Source organism: Lutra lutra, chromosome 9, assembly GCF_902655055.1.
Source record: "Lutra lutra chromosome 9, mLutLut1.2, whole genome shotgun sequence".
In the NCBI taxonomy this organism is placed as follows: Eukaryota; Metazoa; Chordata; class Mammalia; order Carnivora; family Mustelidae; genus Lutra; species Lutra lutra.
In genome coordinates, this window is record NC_062286.1 from 89,212,772 (window position 1) to 89,228,027 (window position 15,256).

General features: G+C 35.9%; 1 protein-coding gene across 2 annotated transcripts in view; it reads left to right on the plus strand.

Moving 5' to 3' along the window:
• The window catches only part of GCC2 (GRIP and coiled-coil domain containing 2), a 58,259-nt gene that overhangs the window by 18,534 nt on the left and 24,469 nt on the right, over positions 1-15,256 (plus strand). For both annotated transcript variants that reach the window (XM_047744909.1, XM_047744908.1), the window contains exons 10-13: positions 4,303-4,422; positions 8,738-8,902; positions 9,221-9,325; positions 9,967-10,129. In XM_047744909.1, the coding sequence (XP_047600865.1) occupies positions 4,303-4,422; positions 8,738-8,902; positions 9,221-9,325; positions 9,967-10,129 (553 nt within the window). The remainder of the gene's footprint in view (positions 1-4,302; positions 4,423-8,737; positions 8,903-9,220; positions 9,326-9,966; positions 10,130-15,256) is intronic.

A 15,256-nucleotide genomic window follows, 5' to 3' on the forward strand; every position in this document is an offset into this window, starting at 1 on the left:
TCCTATATGGATTTTTAGCTTGTGGAACTGTCTCTATGATAATCTGTAATGGTGGATGTATGTAATTTTAAATTTGTCCAAACCTAGAGAATGTATAACACCAAAAGTGAACCCTAATGTAAACTCTGGATATTGGAGGATGACGTGTCCTTAAAAGGTCATCGGTTACAAGAAATAAACCACCATAGTGAGGCTTGTTGATAATGTCAGAGGCTCTGCATTTGGGGTGGAGGGGTAATGGGAAATCTCTATATCTTCCTCTTAGTTTTGGTGTGAAGCTAAAACTAAAAAAAAAAAAAAAAAAAAAGTCTATTAAAACTTTTTTTTTAAATAAGTTTTATAGTTATAAAATTTTCTCAATCTTTGAGTAAGGTAGGGATTCCATTTGTGATGAAACATCAAGATTTAAGATTAAATCAGCAATGCTGATATGTTTAAGGATGATGATCATTAAAAGCAAAACAGCTGGAAACATCACATCTGGACTTCAAGCTATATAACAAACTGTAGTCATCGAGACAGCATGCTACTGGCACAAAAACAGACACATGGATCAACGGAGAAGAACAGAAAACCCAGAAACAGACCCACAACTATATGGTCAACTAATCTTTGAGAAAGCCGAAATGAATACTCAATGGAAAAAAGTTTCTTCAACAAATGATTTTGGGAAAACTGGACAACAACTTACAAAAGAATGAAACTGGACCACTTTCTTACATTATACACAAAAATAAATTCAAAATGAATGGAAAACTTAAATGTGAGACAGGAAACCATCAAAATCCTAGAGGAGAACAAAGGCAGCAACCTCTTTGACCTCAGCCATCTCAACTTCTTACTAGACATCTTGTTGGGAGCAAGGGAAACAAAAGCAAGAATGAACTATTGGGACTTCATCAAGATAAAAAGCTTCTAAGCAGCAAAGGAAGCAACAAAACTAAAAGGCAACCTATGGAATGTGAGAAGGTATTTGCAAATGATATATCTGGTAAAGGGTTAGTATCCAAAATCTGTAAAGATCTTTTTCTTTCTTTTTTTTTTAATTTAAAGATCTTATTTATTTATTTGACAGAGATCACAAGTAGGCAGAGAGGCAAGCAGAGAGAGAGAGAGGAGGAAGCAGGCTCCCTGCTAAGCAGAGAGCCTGATGTGGGGCTCGATCCCAGGACCCTGGGATCATGACCTGAGCCGAAAGCAGAGGCTTCAACCCACTGAGCCACCCAGGCGCCCCCAAAATCGGTAAAGATATAATCAAATGCAACACCCAAAAAATAAATAATCCAGTTAAGAAATGGGCAGAAGACCTGAACAAACATTTTTCCAAAGAAGACATCCAGATGACTAGCAGATACATTTTTTTTAAAGATTTTTATTTGTCAGAGAGAGTACCCAAGAGCACAAGCAGGGAGAGCGGCAGGTTCCCCACTGAGCAGGACCCTAGGATCATGACCTGAGCTGAAGGCAGAGTGAGCCACCCAGGCATTCCTAGCAGATATGTTCTAAAAAGATGCTTAACGTCAGTCATCCTCAGGGAAATACAAATCAAAACCACAATGAGATGCCACCTCACTCTTGTCAGAATAGCTAAAATTAACAAAATAACAGATGTTGGTGAGGATGTGGAGAAAGGGCAACCTCTTGCACTGTTGGTGGGAATGCAAACTGATGCAGCTACTCTGGAAAACAGTATGGAGGTTCCTCAAAAAGTTAAAAATAGAACTACCATAGTACCCAGCAATTGCACTACTAGGTATTTACCCAAAGAATACAAAATTAGTGATTCAAAGGGGTGCCTACACCCTGATATTTATACCAGCATTATCAACAATAGCCAAACTATGGAAAGAGCCCAGATGTCCACTGACAGATGAATGGATAAAAAAGATGTGGCATATATATACGATGGAATGTTACTCAGCCATCAAAAAGAATGAAATATTGCCATTTGCAACAATGTGGATGGAGCTAGTTTATCATGCTAAACACCATAAATCAGAAAAAGGCAAATACCTTATGATGTCACTCATATGTCAAATTTAAGAAACAAAACAGATGAACAGAGGGGAAGGGGAAAAGACAGGAATGCAAACCATAAGAGACTCTTAAATGTAGAGAAAAAAACTGAGGGTGGGTGGGGGATGGGCAAAATGAGTGATGAGTATTAAGGAAGGCACTTGTGATGAGCGCTATGTATTATATATAAGTGATGAATCAACAAATTCTACACCTGAAACTGATTTTACCATATGTATTAACTAGTATTTTAATAAAAAATGAAATTTAAAAAAAAGAATGATAATCACTTTTTATAAAAACAGACTTATAGGGATGCCTGGGTGGCTCAATTGGTTGGATGACTGTCTTCGGCTCAGGTCATGATCCCGGGGTTCCGGGATCGAGTCCCACATCAGGCTCCCAGCTCCATGGGGAGTCTGCTTCTCCCTCTGACCTTCTCCTCGCTAATGCTCTCTCTCACTGTCTCTCTCAAATAAATAAATAAAATCTTTAAAAAAAAAACAGACTTATAACTGAGCTCCGTTAGGCTTCTTAGGGAGCATCAATATTAGGATGCTGAGTAAATTTGTGGATTACTTACAAATTTGGCCAATTTCTTTTTTCAGTATTCATACCGCTTACAATAATCATCTTTATTAGTTTTTTTAAAGATCTAACACGCAACAGTTCGGAAGGGATGATAATTCGTAATTATTCTTTGCTGATTATAGTCAGAATTTCCTGTAGAGAGCCATTATTTACTAGAGACTGCTTTGGTATTCAATTTTTGCAGCCCTTGACAAGTGTTAGAACCATAGCGAGTAAAAACGACGACGAACAGCTAGAATGTAAGAGCATAAAGAGCTCTGATCTATAGAGTTGAAGGAATCTGCACAAATACAAAACAAGCATGGAATCTTCTCTCTGTGGAAAAGAACACAAATGATTTCTCAGTATACCAGGAAGTAACAGAATCCTCAGACAAATAAACATGGACAAACAAATTTTTAAGCCAGATTCTAGATTCCCAATTCCTGCCTTTGTCACAAGATGAGTAGACCATAAAGTTGAAACCCAGATTCTAACACTCAGCTATCAGTGTGGAGAACAGTTGATTATATATAAATCAGAATTAGAAACAAAATTAGATTTGGCCAAGAATCAGATTTGGCGGGGCACCTGGGTGGCTCAGTGGGTTAAAGCCTCTGCCTTCGGCTCGGGTTATGATCCCAGGGTTCCGGGATCGAGCCCCACATCAGGCTCTCTGCTCCATGGAGAGCCTGCTTCCTCCTCTCTCTCCCTGCCTGCCTCTCTGCCTACTTGTGATCTCTGTCTGTCAAATAAATAAATAAAATCTTTAAAAAAAAAAAAAAAAAGAATCAGATTTGGCAAGCAGGAACCAGAAAGAGCATATAATTGTAACACATGAGACCTCAGAGGAGACTGGGAGGGGGAACAAAGGACTCAAGAGGTCCTGGTCTGGATGAAGGCCACTTTTTAGGCTTTCCAAAATAAACTTTCAAAGAAAACTCAGAAAGATTTTGTTATTCTGCACACAAATTCATTTATGTGAAGAACAAGTCAGTAGTTCTCCAGGAACAAAAGTGGAAACAGGATTTGTAAGAGAGAAGAGAGGAAGGAAAAAAAAAAATCCCACTTATAGTCTGGAAACAGTGAATCTCATGTACATATTTTGGAGGATAACCTGATTTGCTAGTACGTCATGAAAAGGCCAGTCTGGGCACTTTGTTCTTGAGTAGGGGCAAACCAGAAATATTAAAGAAAATTCCATTGGTTTTAGAGTTCAGAAAATGTTAAATATTTTGTCACAGAGTTTAAGAGACAGTTTTTATAAAATATCTTCCCATGTTCTTCCATTAGCACTTCTACCTTTTATTAGGCTGGTCCTGAAACATTTCCCTCATCAGAATTCTTTAGGTAGAAGGCAACCAGGTTAAACTTTTTCTCCTCCTTCTCCAAATGTTGTTCATGTTTCAGAAGTTTATTTTTGTTGATGACTAGAAAACTTGCAGATATTATATTGTATAAATGTAAAATCCTTTTGCCAATTTAATAGTTCCCTCATACTAAAAGTCATCTGAATTATACTAATTATATAATGCCAGTTAGCTATTCAACCAAATGTTGAATTTAAATATTTTAAGCTTTATTCATAAATGTTCTCATGGACTCGTGAACTCAATAGACTCATAAATGTTCTTTCAAGATGGCTTGATAATATAGTCTGACTGCTTGAATGTATAATAATTGCCTGAAGTTAAATCCTTTTGTCTTTTTTTGAAGAATCTTTTATTAGAATATGATAAGCAGTCAGAGCAGTTGGATGTGGAAAAAGAACGTGCTAATAATTTTGAGCATCAAATAGAAGACCTTACAAGACAATTAAGGAATTCAACTTTTCAGGTAAAATTTCTTGAGATATAATTGACATATAACATTATGTTACTTTAGTTTCAGGCATACAACATCATGATTTATATATAGTTAATACCTGTCACCATACATAGTTAATTTTTTCTTGCAATTAGAATTTTAAGATTTTACTTTTTTAAGTAAAATTTTTTATTACTTCATCAAAATCAAAAGCTTCTGCATAGCAAAGGAAATAGTCAACAAAACAAAGAGGCAGCCCACAGAATAGGAGAAGATATTCGCAAATGACAGCATAGACAAAGGGCTGATATCTAAAATCTATAAAGAACTCCTCAAACTCAACACACACAAAACAGATAATCACGTCAAAAAATGGGCAAAAGACATGGACAGACACTACTCCAATGAAGACATGCAAATCACTAACAGACACATGAAAAAATGTTCATCATCACTAGCCATCAGAGAGATTCAAATCAAAACCACATTGAGATACCACCTTACACCAGTTAGAATGGCCAAAATTAATAAGACAGTAAACAACACGTGTTGGAGAGGATGTGAAGAAAGGGGAATCCTCTTAAACTGTTGGTGGGAATGCAGGTTGGTGCAGCCACTTTGGAAAACAGTGTGGAGATTCCTCAAGAAATTGAAAATAGAGCTTCCCTATGACCCTGCAATTGCACTACTGGGTATTTACCCCAAAGATACAGATGTAGTGAAAAGAAGGTCCATCTGTACCCCCATGTTTATAGCAGCAATGGCCATGGTCGCCAAACTGTGGAAAGAACCAAGTTGCCCTTCAACAGACGAATGGGTAAGGAAGATGTGGTCCATATACACTATGGAGTATTATGCCTCCATCAGAAAGGATGAATACCCAACTTTTATAGCAACATGGATGGGACTGGAAGAGATTATGCTGAGTGAAACAAGTCAAGCAAAGAGAGTCAATTATCATATGGTTTCACTTATTTGTGGAGCATAACAAATAGCATGGAGGACAAGGGGAGGTGGAGAGGAGAAGGTTGTTGAGGGAAATTGGAGGGGGAGATGAACTATGAGAGACTGTGGACTCTGAAGAACTGAGAGTTTTGGAGGGGAGGGAGGTGGGAGGTTGGGTGAGCCTGGTGGTGGGTATTATGGAGGGCACTTATTTGCATGGAGCACTGGATGTGGTACATAAACAATGAATTCTGGAACACAGAAAAGAAATTTAAAAAAAAATTTTATTGTTGGGGCGCCTGGGTGGCCCAGTGGGTTAAAAATTTTATTGTGTTATGTTAGTCCTCATACAGTACATCATTAGTTTTTGATGTGCTGTTTCACGACTCATTGTTTGGGTATGACACCCAGTGCTCCATGCAATCCATGCCCTCCTTAATACCCATCACCAGTTCACCCATCCTCTCACCCGCTCCCTTCTAAAACCCTCAGTTTGTTTCCTAGAGTCCATAGTCTCTCGTGGTTCGTCTTCCACTCCAATTTCTCCCCCTTCATTTTTCAGTTCTCTTAATGTCCTCCATGCTATTCTTTATGTTCCACAAATAAGTGAAACCATATGATAATTGACTCTCTCTGTTTGACTTACTCACTTAACAGTCTCCTCCAGTCCCATCCATGTTGACACAAAAGTTGGGTATTCATCCTTTCTGATGGCTGAGTAATATTCCACTGTGTATATGGACCACATCTTCTTTATCCCTCTGTTGAAGGGCATCTTGGCTGTTTCCACAGTTTAGCTATTGTGGACATTGCTGCTGTGAACATTAACTATAGCACCATGCTGTACATTAAATTTCATTATTTATTTATTTTACAAGTGTAACTTTGTACCCCTTGACTCCCTTCAGTGATTTCACTCACACCCCACCCTGTGCCTGTGGCAACCACATATTCTCCCTCTCTCTCTCTGAGTTTAGTTTGTTTTTTTTTTTAATTCCACATATAAGTGAAATCATACAGTATTTGTCTTTCTCTTTCTGACTTATTTCACTTAACGTAATGTCCTCAAGGTCAATTCATGTTGTCACAGATAGCAAGATTTCATACTCTGTATGGCTTAATAATATTCTGTTGTATGGATACACCACATTTTCCTTATCCATTCATCCATCAGTGATCACTTAGGTTGTGTCCTTATCCTGACTATTGTTAGTCATGCTGCAATGAACATGACTGTACATACATCTTTTTGAGTTAGTGTTTTTGTTTTTTTTGAACAAATATGCAGAAGTGGAACTATTGGATCATATAGTAGTTCTGTTTTTAATTTTTTGAAGAACTTCCCATACCGTTTTCCACAGTGGCTACACCAATTTACATTCTCACCAACAGTACACAAGTGTTCCCTTTTCTCAACATCCTTGGCAACACTTGTTTTTGGTTGGTATATTTTTTTTAATAATAGTCATTCTAACAGGTATGAGATGATATTTCATGGTGGTTTTGATTTGCTTTCTCTAATGATCCATGATGTTGAACATCTTTTCATGTACCTATTGGCCATCTGTATGTCTTTGGGAAAATGTCTGTTTAGATATTTTGCCCATTTTTAAATCGAATTCTTTGGTCTTTTGCTATTGAGTTGTAGGAGTTCTTTATTTAGGATATTAACCCATTATCAGCTACAAGATTTACAAGTAATTTCTTCTTTTCAGTAGGTTGCCTTTTCATTCTCTTGATGGTTTCCTTTGCTGTAAAGAAGCCTTTGAGTTTGATACAGTCTCATGTGTTGATTTTTGTTTTTGTTGCCTTTGCCTTTGGTGTCAGGTTCAAAAAATCATTGACAAGACTAATGTCAAGGAGCTTACTGCCAATCTCTAGGAGTCTTATGGTTTCAGGTCCTACATTTAAATTTTGTGCCATTTTGAGTTAATTTTTGTGTAAGGTGTAAGATAGTGGTCCAGTTTCATTCTTTTGCATCTGTCCATCCAACTTGCCCAACACCATTTATTGAAGAGACTATTCTTTTCTCATTGTATATTCTTGGCTCCTTTGTCATAAATGAATTGAGCATATATACATGGGTTTATTTGGGGACTCTTTTTTCTGTTTCATTGATCTGTGTGTCTTATTATGCCAGTACCACTATTTTGAGTGCTATAGTTTTATAATACATTTTGAAATCAGGGAGCATGATACCTCCAGTTTTGTTGTTCTTTTTCAAGATTGCTTTGGCAGTTTGGGCTCTTTGGTGGTTCTGTACAAGTTTTAGAATTGTTGTTCTAGTTCTGTGAAAAATGCCATTGGATTTTGATAGGGATTTCTCTGAGCCTATAGATTGCTTTGGTCAGTATAACAATATTTGTACTTTCAGAAAATATTGATTCTTCCAAACTATGAACATAGAATATCTTCCATTTATTTGTGTCATCTTCAGTTCATTTCATCAGTGTCTTATAGTTTTAAACATACAAATCTTTCACCTCTTTGGTTGAATTTGTTATTAGGTATTTTTTTTTCTTTTAGATGCAGTTATGTGGGATTATTTATTCTTAATTTCTCTTCCTTATAGTTTGTTATTAGTGTATAGAAACACAACAGATTTCTGTATATTGATCTTATATTCTGCAGCTCAACTGAATTCATTTATTACCTCACATATTTTTTGTGGAGTCTTTAGAGTTTTCTATACATAGTATCCTGTCATCTGCAAATAGAGTTTTACTTCTTTCTTTCTAATTTAGATCCCTTTTCTTTTTCTTACTTATTGCTATGGCTAGGACATCTAACACTATGTTAAATAAGAGTGGGAATCTTCTCTTGTTCCTGATCTTAGAGGAGAAGATTTTCATCACTGAGTATGATGTAGCTGTGGTTGCATCATATATGGCCTTTATTATGTTGAGGTACATTCCTCTACACTCACTTTGTTGAGAGGACTTTTCAGGTAATTTTAAATTGAGTAAATGCAGACGTGAAAAATGTAATAAGTATATTTCGATTTCAAAATTTTTGCATAAAAATTAAAATTAAATTCATTAAAATTAATAGAAACAATTTCATTTTGTTCTTGCCATTGTTGGGAGAAGAATATGATAAAAAAACTGGCAACTCTCCTGTCTTATCTATTGCTCTAATCTCCACTCCCTGGGTGTTTTGGTTTGCTTTTTGTTTTTTGCCTTTTCCTCTGCCAGCGTGCCTGGTCTCTTGTAATGTTTGCCAAATTTATTTTAAGAGTAATAAAGTTTTAAACTTATTCTTGATTTTACATTATGTGGAATTGTTTTTGAAATCTTTATTTTTCATACTCTGCCAGTAATCTTATAATGTATCATTTTATTCTCCTTCCCCTATACATATTTTCTACATGTTTACAGTAGTGAATCATTTGTCATTCTAGTGCGAAAAATTAAGTTCTGATAATGAAGATCTCTTAGCTCGTATTGAGACACTGCAGTCTAATGCGAAGTTATTAGAAGTACAGATTTTAGAAGTCCAAAAAGCCAAAGCAGTGGCAGACAAAGAGCTGGAAGCCGAAAAACTTCAGAAAGAGCAGAAGATAAAGGTAAAAACAGTCCTGTGGGATTAGTTCATGTTATATAGTGATACTTTCATCATATTATTTAAGTGAAGGAAAGACTTTGTAATGAGAAGCATTTGTGAATACAAGAGTTCATTAATTCCTTAATATATAATGTATGTCAGCTATGAAGTTGAGAATCCCAAGCTATGATTTTGGGATGCATGTTTTTTAAATATTAAAAGATTTTCAAGCTTTTTATATTACAGTATGTCAGATTTATTCTATAGACCCTTGCAAATACGTTTTTAATGTTGGTTTGTTTGGGGGGTGGAGTGGTGATATTTTTATTTTTAATTGTAGGAGCATGCCAGTTCCATAAATGAACTTGAAGAACTTCAGCTGCAGCTTCGGAAGGAAAAGAAACAGCTTCAGAAAACCATGCAAGAATTAGAGCTGGTTAGAAAGGTAAAATAAAACACCAGATTCAAAACGGAGGTCAATATTCACAGTGTTAAACAATTCTGATAGTTTAGAAAGGAAATATTTCAAAAATGAGGTTTTTGAGGAACTAACATAATCGTGTATAAATTGTTAGCCTCGAAAGAATGAAAGTTTTAAGATTTCTCTCAGTCCTATCTTCTCAGAAGAATCTAAGCTCACAGATGCTTTGATACTTCATTTTTTTGTCCAGGATTGTTATAGGACACATGAAGTTTTAATTAATGTCAAAAGTTGGAATTCATATTATACTTAAACCTTTGACTAATTTTTCTCTGCTTTATTCAAAGATGAGGCTAAAAAGCAGGGTGTTTTAAGAGTTGCTTAAATGTTAATGTTTTATAAATGAGAACTCCATGAGTAGAACTGTCAGTTGTTGTTAATGAAAATTCTGATGAAATTTGATGAAAATACTTTGTAAAAGTACAAAAATAGAAGGTTCCAACTGTAGCTTCTTCATATGATGTGCAAACTTACTGTGTTACAGAAGAGCATTAATAGAAAGTGTTTATTCCTTTGGCATAATTTACAGGTATACAATTAGCAATATTACAAATAAGATTAACTGATCTACTATTATGTGGATCTTTTATTTCTCATGCGTGCAGGATGCCCAACAAACCACGTTGATGAATATGGAAATAGCTGATTATGAACGTTTGATGAAAGAACTGAATCAAAAGTTAGCTAATAAAAACAGCAAGATAGAAGATCTGGAGCAAGAAATTAAAATTCAGAAGCAGAAACAAGAAACCCTGCAAGAAGAAATGAGTGAGTAAAACAAAATTTAATTTACCTTACCATAATTTCGTTATAACAGAATACAGGCAAGCAGTATTAGTTGTGCATTTCACCAGTCTTTGACTGCCAGCAGATCTTTCACACAGTGCTAAATATTCTTAAGGACCAAGAGGGTTGTAAAACCATTTTTTGTTAAGATGTGACAGTCTGTGTTGGTGCATATGCAGTCATTTACGTAAACATTTCTTAAGTACCCGCTGCATGGCTGATACAAAGATTTTTAAAAAATGGTCTTGTCCACGATTTGCTGATTGTCAGCAGAGTGGGATCATTTAAATAGCAGTGAAATCTTTTTTTGAGGTGATTATATTCCATTCTCTCCATAAGATAATTTCTAATTTCAAGCATCTAAAATTATATATCCCTTTAGGCACCCTTTATCCACATCTCATAAATTGGTATGTTGTACTTTTGATTTTAATTCAGCTCAAAATATTTTTAAATTTCCTTTGGATTTCTTCTTTGACCCATGGGTTATTCAGAAGTGTGTTGTTTAATTCATTTAAAGGAATTTCACTTGTCTTTCTGTTAATGATTTCTGTCTGAATTCTTTTGTGATTAGAGAATATACCATGTATGATTTCAGTCCTTTTAAGTTTATTGAGTTTTGTTTTATGGCCCAAAATAAGATTTCTTTTGGTGAATGCTCCTTAGGCACTTGAAAATGTGTTCAGTGTTAGTTGTTGGATAGTGTTCTAACTAATGTCAGTTAAATCAAGTCAGCTGACAGTTCAGGTTTTCTGTATTTTTAATGATTTTCTGACTACTGCTCTACTGAGAGAGATACATTGAATTTCCTGAACATAACTATGGGTTTCTTTTTCTTTTCACTTTTGTCAGTTTTGACTTCATGTATTTAGGAACTCTGGAATTAGCTACATATACATTTAGAATCATTACTTGCTCTTGGTAATTTAATTTCTCTATTACTGTGAGGTGTGTTTTTTTATTACAGTTAGTATTTCTTTTTCTAAAGTCCACTTTGATATTAATATAACCACTCCAGCTTTCTTTTGTTTCTTGTTTACATGGCATGTTTTTTCCCATCCTTTAGCTTTCAACCTAAGTCTATAGTGTTTCTTTAAGATAGCTTATAGTTGAATCTTCCTTTTCTCTCCAAGCTGACAGCCTTTGCTATTTAAGTGGAATGTGTAAGTCATTTATTTTTAACATAATTATTTATGTGATTAGGTCTGAACCTACTACCTTGCTGACTGTTTCTATTTGTCTTATAATTTATTTCCTTTTTCCTCTTTTTCTGCCTTCTTTTCAATTGAGTAATTTATATGATGCCATTTTTATCTCCATTATTAGCTTATTAGCTATACCTTTTGTTAGTTTTAGTGGATGCTTTAGGCTTTATGTCATGAACTTATTACAGATTACTTCTAAGTAAGTTATACCACTTCATATGTAGACTAAAATTCTTAGTAATACTACTTATTCCCCCTCTTTTGTCCTTTATGCTATTTTGTCATACATTTTACTTCTACATGTGTCATAGATGTAATAATTGTGTTATTTTTGTTTGAAGATAGTTATCTTTTAAAGAGAGATCAGCAAACCAAGACCCACAATAGCTGTGTGTCATATGAAGGTTTTATTGAAACACAGCTTTGTCTATTTGCATCGTCTTTGGCTGCTTTCATGCTACTCAGAACGGTTGAGTAGTTGTAGCAGAGACTCTATCACCTACAAGCCTATCATATTTATTATCTCACCATTTAAAATGTTTTCCAATCCCTGTTTTTTTTTTTAAAGATTTATTTATTTATTTGAGTGAGAGAGAGTATGAGAGGAGAGAATGTCAGAGGGAGAAGCAGACTCTCATTGGAGCTGGGACCGCGATGCAGGACTCGATCCGAGGACTCCGGGATCATGACCTGAGCCTAAGGCAGCGGCTTAACCAACTGAGCACCCTAGACGCCCTCTATTCCCTGTTTTAAAGAAATGAAAAACCAGAGAATTTTTTTTTTTATATTTGCCCACATATTTACCATTTCTGGTGCTCTTCATTCATCTATAGGCAAATTTCATCAAATAAGACTTTCCTTTTGCTTGAAGAACTTCTTTTAACATATCTTTTTTTTTTTTAAGATTTTTTTTATTTATTTGTCAGAGAACACAAGCAGGGGGAGCGACAGGCAGCAGGAGAAACAGGTTCCCCGCTGAGCAAGAAGCCTATCGTGGGACTCGATCCCAGGACCCTGGGATCATGACCTGAGCTGAAGGCAGACACTTAAGCAACTGAGCCACTCAGGCGCCCCTAACATATCTTATAATGTAGGCTATAGGCATTGAATTCTATAATGTTTTGTTTGCCTGAAAAAAAAAGGTCTTCCTTTTTTGAAAGATAGTTTTGCTGGAAAGCATCTGGGTGGCTCAGTCAGTTAAACACCCAGTTCTTTTTTTTTTTTTTTTTTTTTTAAGACTTTATTTATTTACACACAGAGAGAGATCACAAGCAGGCAGAGAGGCAGGCAGAGAGAGAGGAGGAAGCAGGCTCCTTGCTGAGCAGAGAGCCCGATGCAGGACTCGATCCCAGGACCCTGAGAGCATGACCTGAGCCGAAGGCAGAGGCCTAACCCACTGAGCCACCCGGGTGCCCTCTTTTTGGGATTTTTTTTTTTTTTTTTTTTTTTAGTTTTAGTTTTTTTATTTTTTCAGCATAACAGTATTCATTATTTTTGCACCACACCCAGTGCTCCATGCAATCCGTGCCCTCTACAATACCCACCACCTGGTGCCCCCAACCTCCCATGCCCCACCCCTTCAAAATTCTCAGATCGTTTTTCAGAGTCCATAGTCTCTCATGGTTCACCTCCCCTTCCAATTTCCCTCAACTCCCTTCTCCTCTCCATCTCCCCTTGTCCTCCATGCTATTTGTTATGCTCCACAAATAAGTGAAACCACATGATAATTGACTCTCTCTGCTTGACTTATTTCACTCAGCATAATCTCTTCCAGTCCCGTCCATGTTGCTACAAAACTTGGGTATTCATCCTTTCTTTTTTCTTTTTTTTTTTTTTTTTACAGCTTTATAAACATATATTTTTATCCCCAGGGGTACAGGTCTGTGAATCGCCAGGTTTACACACTTCACAGCACTCACCATAGCACATACCCTCCCCAATATCCATAACCCCACCCCCCTCTCCCAACCCCCTCCCCCCATCAACCCTCAGTTTGTTTTGTGAGATTAAGAGTCACTTATGGTTTGTCTCCCTCCCAATCCCATGTTGTTTCATTTACTCTTCTCCTACCCCCTCAACCCCCCATGTTGCATCTCCTCTCCCTCATATCAGGGAGATCATATGATAGTTGTCTTTCTCTGATTGACTTATTTCGCTAAGCATGATACCCTCTAGTTCCATCCACGTCATCGCAAATGGCAAGATTTCATTTCTTTTGATGGCTGCATAGTATTCCATTGTAAACACCCAGTTCTTTGTTTCATCTCGGGTCATGATCTCACATTGTGGGTATTGAGCCCTGTGTTGGGCTCTGTGCTCAGTGTGGAGTCGGCTTCAGATTCTTTCTTCCTTCTCCAATGACTCTCCCTGTACATGCAGTCTCTCTTTTTCTAAAATGAATAAATCTTTTAAAAAAAAAAAAAAAAAGATAATTTAGCTGAGTATGGAATTTTATGATGTGCCTTGGTGGGTCTTTTTTCACTGTTTATATCCTGCTTGTGTTTTGTAGAGTTTCTTTGTTGTATGTAGTTTTTCTAGTTATCTTCAAATATATTTTTCACCATTATTTACTTTACTATTTTTTGGTCTAAATCCTCTTCCTTTTTTCCCCCCCAAGACTCCCAATTACACACATTAGACCACTTGATATAGTTTCATAGGTTAGTAATGCTGTTTATTTTTTTCTTCACTTCTCTCCTTTTTTCACTTTTATTAAATAGAATATAGTTTCGATTCTAGTCTTTTCTTATTATTAAATAGCCTTTAAATTCTCTCATCTTCAGGGTCTAATATGTTATTACCACCTAGTGATATTTTCACTTTAGATACTGTATTTTTCATCTCTGGAAATTCCATTTGTATTTTCTTGTTCTTGTTTTTTTTTTTATTTGTCTTTTCATTATGTTCATGTTTTCCTTCAAATCCTAAAGAATATTCTATAATTTCTTGTTCTAATTCTACTGATTGTATTTTTTCCTGTTATAAGTAATATTTTCCTGCTTCTTTGCATGGGAAATAATTTTTTAAATTGGTGTGAATTTTACATTGTTGAATGCTAGATTTTTTGTATTCATTTACAGAGTTAAACTTTGTCAGGTCATTTGTGGATCACTTTTTTTTTTTGTGGCTTGTTTTTCATCTTTTTTAAAACAAGTGTGGCGTACACTTTCCTATAGATTTAGTTCAGTTCTTCAACTAGGTGGGGAATCTTCTGATGTCTACTGAGTGCCTGTATATTAAACGAAATCTCCTTACTTTAGCTGGTGGGAACGATTTATAGCCTTCTGTGAACCCTGGGAATTGTTCCAGTTGTAGCTCCGTATTCACTGTTCTTTCCCCAGCCATTGTTCTTTGCATGTCAGGAAGACTACTGCTCTATTTGGGATTCCCCTCCTGTTCCACAGTCCAGAAATTGCCTCCGGACAGAAAGCTAGAACTATAACAGGGCTCACCTTATTTACCTTCTCAGAGATCACAGCTAGATTTCAGGAATTTTAATATGGTTTGTTCAGTTTTCTAATTGTTTACAGCAGAAGGTATGTCTACGTCTTGTTATTCCCTACTGATGAGAAGCTGAAGTTCCATAAAATGATTTTCATTGGCTGCAAAGATATTATTGTACAAGATTTTAGATACATAAATGATGAGGAAATGGAATAAAAGGAAACATTGAGATGTAGGACTATACAGTGAAGTCAGATATAAGATCAAGACATAAAGTATATGTTTTGTGTACTTTTGCTATCACTAAGGTCTCCATAAATTGGCTTTGAGCTTCCCAGAAGCCATGCAAATGTGATGCTCGTCAGCAACACAGCTTTTCCTGGTACTTAGATGTGTGAGAGAAGTTTTTTAAAAGACATTATTAATAAAAGGACCACTGTGTCATATGCAACAGTGCTCC